General features: G+C 43.2%; 1 protein-coding gene across 5 annotated transcripts in view; it reads left to right on the top strand.

The window, feature by feature from the left end:
- LOC140211678 (A disintegrin and metalloproteinase with thrombospondin motifs 19-like) overlaps window positions 1-15,449 on the top strand; it is a 387,009-nt gene that overhangs the window by 267,891 nt on the left and 103,669 nt on the right. For all 5 annotated transcript variants that reach the window (XR_011889546.1, XR_011889548.1, XR_011889547.1 and 2 more), the window contains one exon: window positions 13,946-14,066. Coding sequence is in view for 2 of the 5 variants with exons in the window: in XM_072281716.1 (XP_072137817.1) it covers window positions 13,946-14,066 (121 nt within the window). In the remaining 3 variants the exon portion in view is untranslated. The remainder of the gene's footprint in view (window positions 1-13,945; window positions 14,067-15,449) is intronic.

The following is a 15,449-nucleotide window of genomic DNA, read 5'->3' as shown; positions in this document are numbered from 1 at the left end:
GCCCCATTACTACCTTTGCAGCATCATTTTCAATGGCCCAATATCCATTCTCACCTCTTTTTCACTCTTTATATATCTGAAAAAAATTAATATCCTCTTTAATATTATGGGCATGCTTACCTTCATATTTGATTTTTTTCTCTATTTACGGTTCTTTTTTAGCTGCATTCAGTTTTTAAAAGCTTCTAACTTTCCACTAGTGTTGTTATATTATACGCCCTGAGCTTTTATGCTGTCTTTGCCTCCCTAGTCAGCCACAGTTGTCTTATCCTCCCTTTAGAATACCTCTTCATCTTTGGGATGTATCTATCCTGTGCCTCCCGAATTTCCCCTGAAAATTCAGCCATTGGTGTTCTGCCATTATTCCTGATAGCTTCCCCTTCCTATCAATTTTGGCCAGCTCCTCTCTCATGCCTCTGTAATTCCTTTTACTCCACTGTAATACTGATACATCTGACTGTAGCTTCTCCCTCTCAATCTGCATGGTGAATTCTATCATATTATAATCACTGTCTGCTTAGGGTTCCGTAACCCAAAGGTCCCTAGTCAAATCTGGTTCATTACACAACACCCAATTCAGAATTCCTTTCCCCTAGTGGGTTCACAGCAAGCTTCTCTAAAAAGCCAGCTGGTAGACATTCTACAAATTCCCTGTCTTGGGATACAGCACCAACTTGATTTTCCCAATCTACCTGCATATTAAAATTCCCCATGACTATCATATCATTGCATGTTTGCCATGCATTTTCTATTCAGTTGTGATTAATATCCCACATTCTGGCTGCTGTTCGCGGGCCCGTATGTGGCTCCCATCAGAGTCTTTACCCTTGCAGTTTCTGAACTCTACCCACAAGGATTCTGTGTCTTCCAATCCTATGTCACCTCTTTCTGAGGATTTTATTTCATTTTTCAACCAACAAGCAACTCCACCCCCTCTGCCTATATGCCTGTCCCTTTCAATAATGCTAAGCTCTCAACTATGATCTTCTTTCAGCCACATCTCATTGATAGAATAATAACCATGGTCAATCACCTTTTGTTTACTTCCAATGTCAAGCTCTGTGGTCAATAAAGGGGAAAGTTCTGGCATCATCACAGCTCAGGCAAAACCCGATTCTACCTGCAGGTACCAAAAAGTGAAGTAGTGATATCTCGATTGGGCCATATGCTAAAGAAATGCAGTCAAGACCATTTGAAAGGGCAGATTCTAACTTTACCCCACTGAATGCCATATCCTAATTTACATATCCATATCCTAATTCACATATCCATACCCTAATCCTAATACTGTGTGATTAGTGTATGGGAATTGTCCTATACTACAGTAGTAAATGGTAATGATCTCACTACAATAACACGTTTTTTTCAGTCCAGAATTCTCATGATATGCCAAATACAGAAGTGTCATGTTACTTTTCAACAACTATAATGTGGTTGAGCAAATCCAACAGAACGGTGGGTTAGCAAGAGATGAGGTGATTATGTGGTCGTTGTAATCAATTATGGGGCAATGAGGATCAAATGGTTTTAATAAGTAATCCATTTCTTAAATTAAGCCTGTAATCCCTCAGCAGCCTGCCCTTGCTACCAAGCACCCTCACTCTCCACCCACTGCCCCCAGGACTGTGATATCACCCACTTAGGGAACCATTGATCTATACTAGTCCACTTACCAGCACTTGGTGTGTGGCCACCTATATCTTGACAATTCAAGTGCCGTTCCAATGCTTTTTAAGGTTGTGAGAGTACCTGCCTCCACCATCTTCTCAGACATCATGGCCCAGATTGTAACCATCCTTTGAGTATAAAAATATTTCTCAGCAACTTCTTATCAAGTAGATGTCAGATTATTTATCCAGCAGGTTGCCTGGTTGATTTGCAAAATTAACAGGCAGCTAGCTACATGAGATCTTCTCAGCTAACGTAAAAACCCCAGAGGGGCTGGAAGTCTGCAATTAGCTGGCGCCACCACCTGGATTCTTAACAATGCAGTTTAAAGAACAGAATAGTTGAAAGTTTCACCCAAAAGCCTGACTTAACCCAAAGCAAAAGACTGCTATTGTCACAAATTTGAAGAAAAAATGTGGAGTCACTCTGCAGGTTAGGCAACACCTGTGGAAAGAGAGAAAATGAGATATCATATCATGTTAAATCAGAAGTGGAAATGTTAACTCTATTTCCGCTTCTAGTTGTAAATTAGATGACATAGCTATCTCACAGCTCTAGTGACACCGATATGATTCAGACCTCCGGTTTACACATTCTGCCTCTGGTTTCCTAATATCTTCCAGAAATTCACACTGGTTACCCCAACCATGTGGGTGGCTAATGGGTGAATCTGTGGGTCATTAATAGGCACGGATGCTGCCCGACCTGCTGAGTTCCTCCAGCGTGTTGTGAGTGTTGCTTTGACCCCAGCATCTGCAGAGTATTTTGTGTTTCAGTTGAGGAATAAGATTGATGTGAGCGCACTGAGGCAATGGACTGTATGACCTTCAGTTGCTTAGAGATATATCATATCTATATCTTCCAAGAGGGGGGCAGGTGAGGTCTGGGCCTGACGTCCCACTCACCCAGGGAAAGTGAACGCGCAATACATCACCTCTCCTTTCCCGGTGTAGTGATCGCCGCGTGGTCACTGTCTGGCCTGCTAGGCAGGAGGCGAAAACGGCAGGTGGGAGATGGCACTGGAAGCCGCAGTTCCAATCCTGCATGCAGGCGGTTCAGGTGTATGGGTTGTCTTATGTTGACCCCGAAGACAACGATATCATTCAGCAGCACCCTGAACGACCGAGCAACCTTCTTTAGGGACGACGATCAGAACGACGATCCACTCTAGTTGCGCATGAACTTCCAAGACTGAATGTCGACATCACTGCTGTCAGTGAAGTCCGCTTCCCAGAGGAAGGCAACCTTCAAGAACATGGCACCGGCTACACCCTCTACTGGTCAGGCAAGCCAGAGACTGAGAGATGCCTTTCTGGTGTTAGCTTTATGGTCAAGAACTCCATTGCCTCCAAACTTGAAAAATTGCCAATGGGTCACTCCGACCGTATCATCTCCATGCGCCTCCCACTTCGAGCCAAGCAGCATGCCACACTCTTCAGCGTGTACGCCCCCACTCTTCAAGTGGATCCTGCAGAAAAGGGCAAGTTTTACACTGATCTGCGCAACCTTGTACAGAACGCCCCTGCAGACAACAAGGTCCACATCCTTGGCGACTTCGATGCCAGAGAAGGCCAAGATTCAGAAGCCTGGAAAGGAGTACTTGGCAAACATGGTGTTGGAAACTGCAACGACAACGGGCGCCTTCTGTCAGAGTTCTGCGTGGAGCAGCAACTCACCATCACTAGCACCATTTTCCAGCAGAAAGATAGTCTGAAGACAACCTGGATGCATCCTCGGTCCAAGCATTGGCACCTCATTGACTACATCTTGGTGCACCAGAGAGAACTTTGGGACGTCTTACTCACCCGAGTGATGCCCAGCGCAGAGTGTCATATGGACCATCATCTTGTCCGCTGCTCAGTCTCCATTTCAAACCCAAGCCAAAGGGAGGCGGCGTTCCAAGGAAGAAGTTTCAGGTTGGCAACCTCTAGTCAGCTGAAGTGAAAGCTGACTTCCAGATGAATCTTCAGTCGAGGCTTCATGATCCCAGTTTCCCCATAGACTCCTCTCCAGAAGTGCTTTGGGAACACCTAAAAACCACCATCCTGCAAACCTCTGAAGAAGTCCGAGGGTTTTCCACAAAGAAGAACAAGGACTGGCTCGATGAAAACAACCAGGAGATCCAAGAATTGCTGGCGAAGAAGAGATCCGCCCACCAGGCGCTCCTTGCTCAGCCGTCTTGTCCTGATAAGAAAGCAGCCTTCCGCCTTGTATGCAACAACCTCCAGCGCAAGTTTCGAGAGATTCAGAATGTGTGATGGACCAACCTCGCAAAGAGAACTTAGCTTTGCACAGACACCGGTGACTACAGAGGCTTTTATGAAGCCCTGAGAGTGGTGTACGGCCTTTCACACCAGGTCCAGACTCCCTTGCACAGTGCAAACAGTCAGGCGCTCTTCACAGACGAGGCGTCCATCCTGAACCGGTGGTCGAAACATTTCCAGACTCTCTTCCACGCCAACCACATGGTCCAAGACTCAGCAATTCATCGCATCCCACAACAGCCAGAGAAACCAGAACTGGACAAGATTCCAACCCTAGAAGAGACAGTCAAGGCCACAGAGCAGCTGAAAAGTGGCAAGGCAGCGGGAGTTGATGGAATCCCATCTGAGATTTGGAGGCATGGGGGCCCAGCGTTACACACCAAACTCCATGAGTTCTTTGTCTGCTGCTGGGAGCAAGGTAAGCTACCACAGGACCTCCATGATGCAGTCATCATCGCCCTGTATAAGAACAAGGGGAAAAAGTCCAACTGCTCCAACTACCAGGGAATAACTCTGCTTTCTATCACAGGAAAAATCCTCACAAGAGTACTCCTGAACAGATTGGGGCCGATCGTTGCAGAAGAACACCTCCCAGAGAGCCAGTGTGGCTTCATAGTCAACGGGAGCACCACCGACATGATATTTGTTCTCAGGCAGCTCCAAGAGAAACATAGGGAACAGAACAAGGGATTGTACGTGACGTTTGTCGACCTTACCAAAGCGTTTGACACCGTGAGCAGGGAAGGTCTGTGGCACATCATGGAACAACTGGGATGCCCCCCAAAGTTCCTCAGCACAGTCATCCAGCTACATGAAGATCAGAGTGGCCAAGTCAGACACAACAATGGCCTCTCAGAACCCTTCCCAATAGGCAATGGAATAAAGCAAGGCTGCGTCCTCGCGTCGACCCTCTTCATCATCTTCTTCAGCATGATGCACAAAAGGGCCACAGAAGACCTTGATGACGAGGACAGTGTCTGCATCCGATACTGCACCGATGGCAGCCTGTTCAACCTGAGGCGACTACAGTCCCACACCAAGACATTGGAACAACTCATCCGACAGCTACTCTTCGCCAACGATGCTGCCCTTGTTGCCCACACAGAGACAGCCCTGCAGTGTATAACACCCTGCTTCCCAGATGCTGCTGAGATCTTCGGACTGGAAGTCAGCTTGAAGAAGACAGAAGTTCTCCATCAGCCCACACCTCAGGAAGATTACCACCCTCTCCGCATCACCATCAGTGAGGTAGAGCTGAAGACGGTCCACCAGTTCAGCTACCTGGGGTGCACCATCTTGTCAGATGCCAAGATTGACAAAGAGATCGACAAAAGACTGGCAAAGGCAAACAGCACATTCGGCAGGCTGTACAAAAGAGTGTGGAACAACAAGCGTTTGAAGAAAGCCACAAAGATCAGCGTTTACAGAGCCGTTGTACTGACCACCCTCCTGTACAGCTCCGAGTCATGGGTCACCTACCGTCACCACCTACGACTCGCTGAGCGTTTCCACCAGCGCTACCTCCACACCATCCTCAACATCCACTGGAGTGACTTTGTCACCAACATTGAAGTCCTCGAACAGGCGGAGGTCACCAGCGTCAAAGCCATGCTATTGAAGACGCAGCTGCGCTGGGCAGGGCACATCTCCAGGATGGAGGATTATCACCTACCCAAGATTGTGCGGTGTGGCGAACTCTCCACTGGCCACCATGACAGAGAGGCACTGAAGAAGAGGTACAAGGACTCTCTGAAGAAATCCCTTGGTGCCTGTCACATTGACCATTGCCAGTGGTCTAATCTAGCCTCTGATTGCGAGGCCTGGCGACACACCATTCACTAGTCTGTCTCCTCCTTCGAGAACACACGCAGGGCTGGCATTGAGGACAAAAGGAGAAGGAGGAAGAACCGTGACACAGCAACACCAAACCCAGAACAGAATTTCCCTTGCAGCTGCTGTGGCTGGGCCTGTCTGTCCCGTATTAGCCTCGTGAAGCCTGCAGAAGATGTGGGCGACCCCCTTCCTAAATTTTCGTTCGCGAAGCTAAGCCATGTTCTTCCAAGATGAGTTGGTGTGATGGGATTTGGTCACTCGCTCACCAGTTTTCCTCTGGGATAACTCCTGCGGCAGACACAGTGGGGCAACTAGTAAAGCTGTTGCCTCATGGATCCAGTGACTGGGTTCACTCCTCTCCTGTAGTGCTACCCATCTCCAGTACTTTCCTGAAAGTACTCACACTCCTATTTAAACATAAAACCACTGCATTGTTTAGCATATTCACCAATCTGCAGCCCTATTCATCCTTGTCACAACCCTTGATTATGTTGGTAGAAAGTTGGGAGGCAGCTGACGACACCACTGTCATTGGCCAAATCAGAGATGGTGATGAATCAGCGTATAAGAGTGAGACTGAAAATCTGGCTGAGTGGTGTCACAACAACAACCTCTAACTCAACATCAACAAGATCAAGGAGCTGATTACTGCCGTCAGGAGGAGGAAACCAGAGGTCCATGAGCCATGCTTTGTCAGAGGATCAGAGGTGCAGAGGGTCAGCAACTTTAAATTTCTCAGTGTTAATATTTCAGAGGACCTGTCCTGGGCCCAGGACGTAAGTGCAATTACGAAGCAAGTACAGCAGTACCTCTACTTCCTTAGGAGTTTGTGAAGATTCGGTATGACATCTAAAATTTTGTCTATAGAGGTGTAATGGAGATTATATTGACTGGTTGCATCACAGACTGGTATGGAAACACCAATGCCCTTAAATGGAAAGCTTACAAAATGTAGTGGCTATGGCCCAGACCATCACGAGTAAAGCCCACGCCACCATTGAAAACATCTATGTGAGCCCAGTCCATCACAGCTAAAACCCTCCCCACCAGTGTAACATCTATATGAGCTGTATGAGGTCATTCTTGTACTGGGCAATTAGGCTACATAAAGAATCAAACTATAGCCGGGGAAGTGATGACAGCCTCCTGTTAGACTGTTCATGGTAACTTATTTCTTAGTCTTTCTACTTCTCTTGTAATATTTCTATCTGTGCACTTGTATTGCACTGTAATTTCCTTTGGGATCAATAAAATATCTATCTACATGAAACACTGTTTGCATCACAACATAAAGCAGCATTCATCATCAAGGACCACCACCCATCTATGCTCTCTTCTCACTGCTGCCATCAGGAGCCTCAGGACTCACATCACCATGTTCAAGAACAGTTATTACCCCTCAGCCAGTAGGTTCTTGAACCAAAAGGGATAACTTCACTCAGCTTCATTTGCCCCATCATTAAAATGTTCCCACAACCTGTGGACTCACTTTCAAGAACTCATCATCTCATGTTCTTGATATTTATTACTTATATATTTATTATAATCTCTTTTTTCTTTTTGTATTTGCGTAGTTTGTTGTCTTTTGTACTCTTGTTGAATGCCCAGTATGTTGTGGTCTTTCATTGATTCTGTTGTGGTTATTATTCTATGGATTTATTAAGTATGCCCGCAAGAGAATGTATATGATGACATATATGTACTTTGATAATGAGTTTTCTTTGAGCTTTGCTTTCAACAGTAACTGTAGGATGAGCTCTGTGTTGTATGATAGATGGTGTTAGCAGTGTGGACAAGTTTAGATGTTAGAATGCATTGCCATAGGGCTGATTTTCAAGCAGCTGCTAGACCCCTGTTTTTGCTTTTCTATAAACAGTAGATAAAGATGACCTCACCCTTAAATTTTTTCCTGCTTTCATCTAGATGAACATGAAACTTTTAGTTCTACTTTAATTCTAAGTGTATTTGACATTACAGTTGATTTGTAGAAAATTTCAGTGCTAGAACAACTGTATTATATTTAGTGCCTCAAACATAATACTAATGTCCCTTTTAACTGAATTCATCTATCAATTTTAAAGACAACTTCTTTTGTGAGTTTAGAAAAGAACGAGGTATAAAATGGGACATGTCAGGCGCAGAACAAAAAAACTCAGGACAGCCCCTTATTTGAGAAAACTCTGAAAGAACAAAAACTAATTGAGAAAATTGCTGAAGTGCCCTTCATTTATTTGGGACACAATGCCACTTAACAAAGGTAGGTGACTTGCTAAACAGTTTTTAAACAATGTCAGTTGCGTGTGTTTGTGTTCAAAAGCAGTGATTTTTGCCACTGATAGTTGGTGAGAAATAAGCAGTAAGACAATTCAGAACTGTTTTGCTCACTGTGGTTTCAAGCATTCAAGCTTAGAGATACCAGCAACGGCCAGGAGTGAAAATGAAATAATTTCACTACTTCACTAAATTAGGAACTACGAGGAATTTGAAGGTATCAACAATCATCTTGAATGTTACAAAGAAAGTGAAGATTTGGAGGACCAAATTGTCAATAGCATTGTATAAAGGCAGGCCATTATCTTCACTAGGTGTCTGTGCTGATTTTGTTCATTTACAGTCAATCAAAAGAGCACGACAATGTACACTTCATTGATAACTATTAAGAACTAATACGCAGGATATATGGTAATGTAGTACTATCTGTACTGTTCCAGTTTATTCTGTATTTCATTTGCTCAGTTTTTCTTTTTTATACCTTTTAAAATATTTTCATGAAACTTCAGCTCATTGGGGCCGCCACTTAATTGGGCCAAAATATACTGGTTCCTATGTGTGGAATCCACTGTATTTGTAACTATTAGCAGGTTATATACAACACACACTGTCAAAACTAAAAGGAAGTTCAGTGAGTTGCATGCATTGAATAATTTGGGACAAATATTCCAGATTATCAAATAGACATGTTCATGAATATGGCTGCAAAGAACAGTTTGTTCAAGACTATAATCAATGTCATAAATAGTGAGTTTCAGTAAGAAAGTAAGTAAGGATTTCATAGGTAGCAAATTGGCAGCCCAAACATCCAGGACACCATTAAAAAGGCAATTCGTGTGAGCAGCTCTGACAGAGTTTGGCAGCCAGCAGACTTTGTAAGCTGTAGGAGCTCTAATTGACCTTTGCAGTCTGGGGTCTTCCTGAAACTCTCACCACTAGTTCAAGATCTCTCCCAGTCAGATCCATGTGGCAGCTGAACAACATATTCCAAACTAAATCATGAATTGGCAACACGCAGTTGTCAATGTGAATTAGGACCTGGGATGACAGAACATTCATGGACAGCAACAGATCTGAATGTTTATCTGCAATCTTAATGAAAGGACGGCCTCCTCATTCCCATAAGAAGAGTTGGACTTTCACATTTAATTTTAATATCACTGATATTTAGAAGAATTTAAAAGCTATAAACATTGAAGTAAATGGAATAAAAGATAATTATTAAGTATTTTTATAACATTTTAAAAGTAAGTTTAACCATAATCAGAATGTAAAAACATTAAAAAGAGCAAAATAATTAAATGAGGTAACCTACCCTCTTCTATGACCTTACGTCTTCGCATCGTATCCCTCATTGAAAACAAGGAAGTCATTGACACTGTCCAGGATCTGTGTGGTGATTCAGTTCCAGTAAGACTGGGATACAGTCCCACGCTCCTTATGAAAACCAAAGGCAGAAGTCCTTTTCAAACATGTGTACAGAATACTAGACCTAGTGCCCTCTGACTGGAACTATCTAGTCCATAAGATCATAAAACATAGGAACAGAATTAAACCATTCAGCCCATCAAGTCTGCTCTGGCATTCCATCATGGCTGACCCCGGATCCCACTCGACCTCATACACCTGCCGCTCGCCATATCCTTTGATGCCCTGACCAATCAGGAAATGATCAACATCCACCTTAAGTATACCCACTGACTTGGCCTCTACCACAGTGTGTGGCAGAGCATTCTATAGATTCACTACTCTCTGGCTTAAAAAAAAAAATCCACCTTACCTCCGTTCTAAAAGATTTCCCCTCAATTCTGAGGCTGTGCCCTCTAGATCTGGATACCCCCACCATATAAACATTCTCTCCACATCCACCCTATCTAGTCCTTTCAACATTCGGTAGGTTTCAATGAGACCACCCCCCCACCATATCCTTCTAAATTCCAGTGAGTATAGGCCCAAAGCTGCCAAATGCTCATGTGTTAACACTTTCATTCCTGGAATCATTCTAGTGAACCTCCTCTGGACTCTCTCCTATGACAACACATCCTTTCTGAGAAGGGGTCCCAAAACAGTTGACAATATATCCAATGCGGCCTGAATAGTGTCTTACAAAGGCTCAGCATTATCTGCTTGCCTTTATATTCTATTTCCCTTGAAATAAATGCCAACATTGCAGTTGCCTTCTTCATCACAGACCCAACCTATAAATGAACCTTCTGGGAGTCTGGCACGGAGACTCCCTCTGCACCTCTGAAGTTTGAACCTTCTACACATTTATATAATAGTCTGCACTGTTGTTCCTTTTATCAAAATACATTATGGTGCATTTCTCAACACTGCATTCCATCTGCCACTTTTTTGCCCATTCTTCTAATTTGTCTAAGTCCTACTTGAATCGCATTGTTTCCTCAGCACTACCTACCCCCCCCCCACCTATCTTCATATCATCTGCTAACTTTGCCACAAAGCCATCAATTCCATTATCCAAATCATTGACAAATAATGTGAAAAGTAGTGGTCCCAATACCGACCCCTGAGGAACACCACTAGTTACTGGCAGCCAACCAGAAAAGGACCCTTTTATTCCCACTCACTGCCTCCTGCCTGTCAGCCATTCCACCATCCATGCCAGTATCTTTCCTGTAAAGCCATAGGATTTTATCTTGTTAACAGCCTCATGTGTGGCACCTTATCAAACGCCTTCTGAAAATCCAAGTAAATGACATCCACTGCCTCTCCTTTGTCCACCCTGCTTGTTACTTCCTCAAAGAACTCTAACAGATTTGTCAGACAAGATTTCCCTTCATAGAAACCACGCTAACTGACTTACTGACTTATTGTATCATTGGTCTCCAAGTACTCTGAAACCTCATCCTTAGAAATAGACACTAATACTTCCACAACCACTGTGTTTAGGCTAACTGGCCTATAATTTCCTTTCTTTTGTCTTCCTCCCTTCTTAAGGAGTGGAGTGACATTTGCAATGTTCCAGTCCTCCAGGACCATGCAAGAATCAAATGATCTTGAAAGATTATGACAATGCATCCATTATCTCTTCAACAACCTCTTTATCTCAAGATTCTGGGATGTAGTCCATCGGGCCCATGTGACTTATCCTTTTAGGTTGTCTAGGACTTTTTCCTTTGTAATTGTAATAGAACTCATTCCAGCCCCTGACATGCATGGACCTCCAGCACACTACTAGTGTCTTCCACAGTGAAGACAGGTGCAAAGTACCCATTAAGTTCATCTGCCATTTCTTTGTCCCCCATTACTAATAGGTACCAGCATCATTTTCCAGTAGTCCAATATCAACACTCACCTCTTTTGGTCCATCAAATCTATTTCTTTCTCTCCCTATCGTACCTATTAGCTATCTCCAAAATTTTCTATTTTTAGTTAAGATTTTTAACTTCTCATTTCTAATGGATTGAAGTTGTTCTATAGTGTGCATTCACTATTGACTTAATGTTTGTGATTATGCAAATTGATCTGAACAAAGACTTGAACCATTTTAGGAAAAGCTACCATATCATTATAAGTGCATTTTTATGGACAAACTGCCGCAGCACACAAAACTAGAACTGCTTACAAGGTACAAAGCTCCCCTTTTCTTTCCTTGTATAAAATGTCTACATTCTATGATAAATCAGTACTATTTAATTTGTGATTTTGAAGCCGCAAGTACCTTAATTGCATCTTGATAAGTTTTACATCATGAATTAGTTGTGATGCAAGTAAATCTTGTCATTAAGTTTTCACAAATTCGTCTTATCCTTGCAGATAGCTACCAGTAGAAGGTTATAAAAAATGTGCCTGCAACTAGTTTGGAATATGTTCTGGAACAGAGTTTTAAATAGTTCAGGAGCCATGTTTAGCCATTTGTCAGGTCAGCTTGCTGCCAAGAGAGCCAGATATCCCACAGCTTGCAGGTTTGAATAGTTCCAGTTTCTAGCCACAGTAAGTGTGCCTGATCTGAAACATCCGCTGCATGGCAGCTATACACACTCATAGGGAAGGATCCAAGCATAAACCCCAAGGGAAGCTCCGGAGCTGGAGTCCCTAAGGCAGTCCTACGTTGAGTTCAATGTTGACTAGCAAACCCTGCGATAGCACCGGTGCCAGACTTTAGCAGTCTCTACCGTTCCTTTGGACTCATCAGCTGCATGGAGAGGGGGAGCCTGCTGCAATAGCAACAGCTTGCTCTCCATATTGCACTGCCCTGGCCTGCGTATCGACTACATAGATAGCTAGGACTCAATATCCATGGTCAAACTCGACCAAAGGAGGACCTCCATCAAAGTGTATCGTGCAATGCTTACTGTAACAAATCTTGGCAGAGCTCCCATGGAAATTGTTCAAGTCTGACCATATTTTCTATGCCCTATATGTTCAAGAAGGAACTGGAAAGTAAGACATCCCTTTTCCTAGACCCAATGCATAATTCCTGAGCCTTTTTAAGTTTTCACAGCAAAAGGTATTATGGCGTGAGGTACAATGGCAAATTTGAAGTTCTCAGAGATTCAGATAGCCAAAAGAATAGTCCTACATCATCTAAAGCTGTACTGAATTTATCACTGAGCACTCTGATACATCTTCCTGTTCAATTGAAGTCTCACTGTTCAGGAATGGTTTACTCTAGCAATAGCTAGCTCTGCCCACTAGGAGTGAAATCTGTAAAACTGGATTTTAACCGGGACTGTACTTGACTACAACAGGAAGGGAGGGACAAGAATCAAACCAAGTCAGGAAGTTGCAGTTGGTTTTAGGTATGAGAATAACCTGCCTAATTCCTGAGCCCTTTTAATTTTCCACAGCTAGCATTTTTGCTATGAAAACTTAAAAGGGCTCAGGAATTATGCATTGGGTCTGGGAAAAGGGATGTCTTGCTTCCTAGTTCCTTCTTGAGCATATAGGACATAGAAAATATGATCAAATTAGAACAATTTCCATAAGAGCTCTGCCCAGATTTGTTACAGTGAGTATTGTGTGATACATTTTGGATGAAAGTCTTCATTTGGTCGATGTTTTTTTTAGATTATGAGGACACTCAGTCCTAGTTTATTGTCATTTAGAAATGCATGCATTAAAAAATGATACAATGTTCCTCCAGAGAGCTATCGCGGGACAAACCAGGACTAAAACTGACAAAACCACATAATTATAACATATAGTTACAACAGTGCAAAGCAATACCGTAATTTGATAAAGAGCAGACCATGGGCACGGTAAAAAAAAAGTCTCAAGTCCCAATAGCCCCATTAGCTCACGCAGACGGTAGAAGGGAGAAACGCTCCCTGCCATGAACTCCAAGTGCCGCAAACTTGCCAATACATTGGAAGCGCCCGACCGCAGCGGACTCTGAGTCTGTCCGAAAACTTCGAGTTTGACCGTGGATGTTGAGGAAATTTACTCATATCCAAGTGATTTGAGGAAAACCGCTGAGATTCATATAACTCCAAGGAATTCATTTTTTCTGGGCCTTAAGGTGGCTGAGCAAAATTGAGCTATTTGGCCCTACTGGTACCACAAGAAAAGTAAAATAATGTTTAGGTGAATTATTTTGTCTGCTGCTCTTCCTGTTGCCAATGACAAGGATTGTAATTGGGATCCAGTTTTGATATATTTAAAGAGGAAGATTCTATTATAGCAAATGTTTTTCCTTCTGACTGAAAATGTTAAGTTAAAAGGGAAAACTAAAGGAGAGAATTGGGACCTCGGTGGGTAGATCTCCAAGGTAATTGTAGCCAGATGCTTGATCACTGAGTATGGTTATGTTCAGTCCAGAGCTTCTCTGGAGATATACAAACAATATTACAAAGGACATACAGTAAAGTGTGATATAAACAGTAATGTGTCACAAGGGGATAACTATCTGTCATTCAACAAGAAAATGCATTTTTTTTTTGCAGAAACTTGGTTGTGATGATATACTAGGATCCTCTGCCAGAGAAGATCATTGCGGAGTTTGTAATGGGAACGGAAGATCATGTAAGGTCATCAAAGGAGATTTCAATCACACCAGAGGGGCAGGCAAGTTGGCTTATTTCTGTGAACATTAAATATTTCTGGTCTATAGAGTCTTTTCTGATGTGAATTACCATCACGTAGAAGATTTCAATGTATTAGGTGTCTCAGCCCAAAAATGTTCCCCAACCATGTCCCCTGGTTCAAGATTCCTTAGTTAGGGGAAACATCCACCTTGTTCTGCCTGTCAAGGCATTTAAGACTTTTGTAACTTGTGATGTAACTAAGTAGGGTCATCGAGCAATACAGCACAGATACAGTTCCATTGCCCCAATGAGTCCATGCTGCCACATTGTGTACCTAGTTAGTCCCAGTTTCCTGAATTTGAACCCATATCCTTCCAGCCCCCTCCCCTCTATGTGTCTATCCTAAGAGCTTCTTAAATGATACCCTTGCACCTGGATCAACCACTTCCTCTGTCAGTTCATTCCTTTTACTCACCACCCTCTGTGGAAAAAGTTGCGCCTCAGATCCTTTTAGATCTTTCTCCTTTCAACCTAATTCCATGCCCCCTAGTTTGGACTCCATTACATCAAGGAACTATTAATCTGTCCAAGGAATGAGGACATGGCCTGATCAACCTTTCCCTATAGTTCAGGCCCTCCAATCCTGGTAAAATTCTTGTCAATTTTTACGGTGCTTTTTCCAGTTCATTTATTTATTTAGAGCTATAGCACAGAACAGGCCCTTTCAGCCGCATTGCCGAGCCACCCACCTGCCCTAATTACCCCACCTATTTAACCCCAGCCGAATCACTGGACAACGTATAATGATCAGTTAAACTACTAACCGGAACGCCCTTGAACTGTGAGAGGAAATGAGAGCAACCAGAGGAAACCCACATGCACATGGGAAGGAAGGTACAAACTTGGTTACAGAGGACACCGGCACTGAGATTCAAACTCCGAAGCCCCGAGCTATAATAGCGTCACACTAAACACTACGGTACCATGGTGCCCCAACCACATCTTTTCTGTAACACGGTGACCAAAACTGTACACAGTGCTCCAAGAGTGGCTTCACCACCAATCTATACAATTGCAACATTGCGTCCCAACTCCTATACTCAATGTCCTGACTAAAGAAGTCCAGTTTGTTAAAAATCTTTTTCCCTACCCTGTCTACCTGTGATACAGCTTTGAACAAATTATTCACGTGTACTCGTAGGACCCTCTGACCCCCAGTTCCACTATATTACCCAGTCATAGTGTGTCCTTTCACTTTTCAATACAGATGAGTATGAAGTCACATCATGTTTATCTGTATTGAAATCCATTTGCTATTCCTCAGCCCATTTCCCTAACCGATCAAGATCCCCTGTAATCTATGATAACCTTCTTCATTATCAATAACACCTCCTAATTTTGTGTCATCTGCAAGCTTGCTAAT

Source organism: Mobula birostris, chromosome 17 (genome assembly GCF_030028105.1).
Source record: "Mobula birostris isolate sMobBir1 chromosome 17, sMobBir1.hap1, whole genome shotgun sequence".
NCBI classification, from domain to species: domain Eukaryota; kingdom Metazoa; phylum Chordata; class Chondrichthyes; order Myliobatiformes; family Myliobatidae; genus Mobula; species Mobula birostris.
The sequence above is the reverse complement of the archived record's forward strand: the minus strand, read 5'-3'. Positions and strand labels throughout refer to the sequence as shown.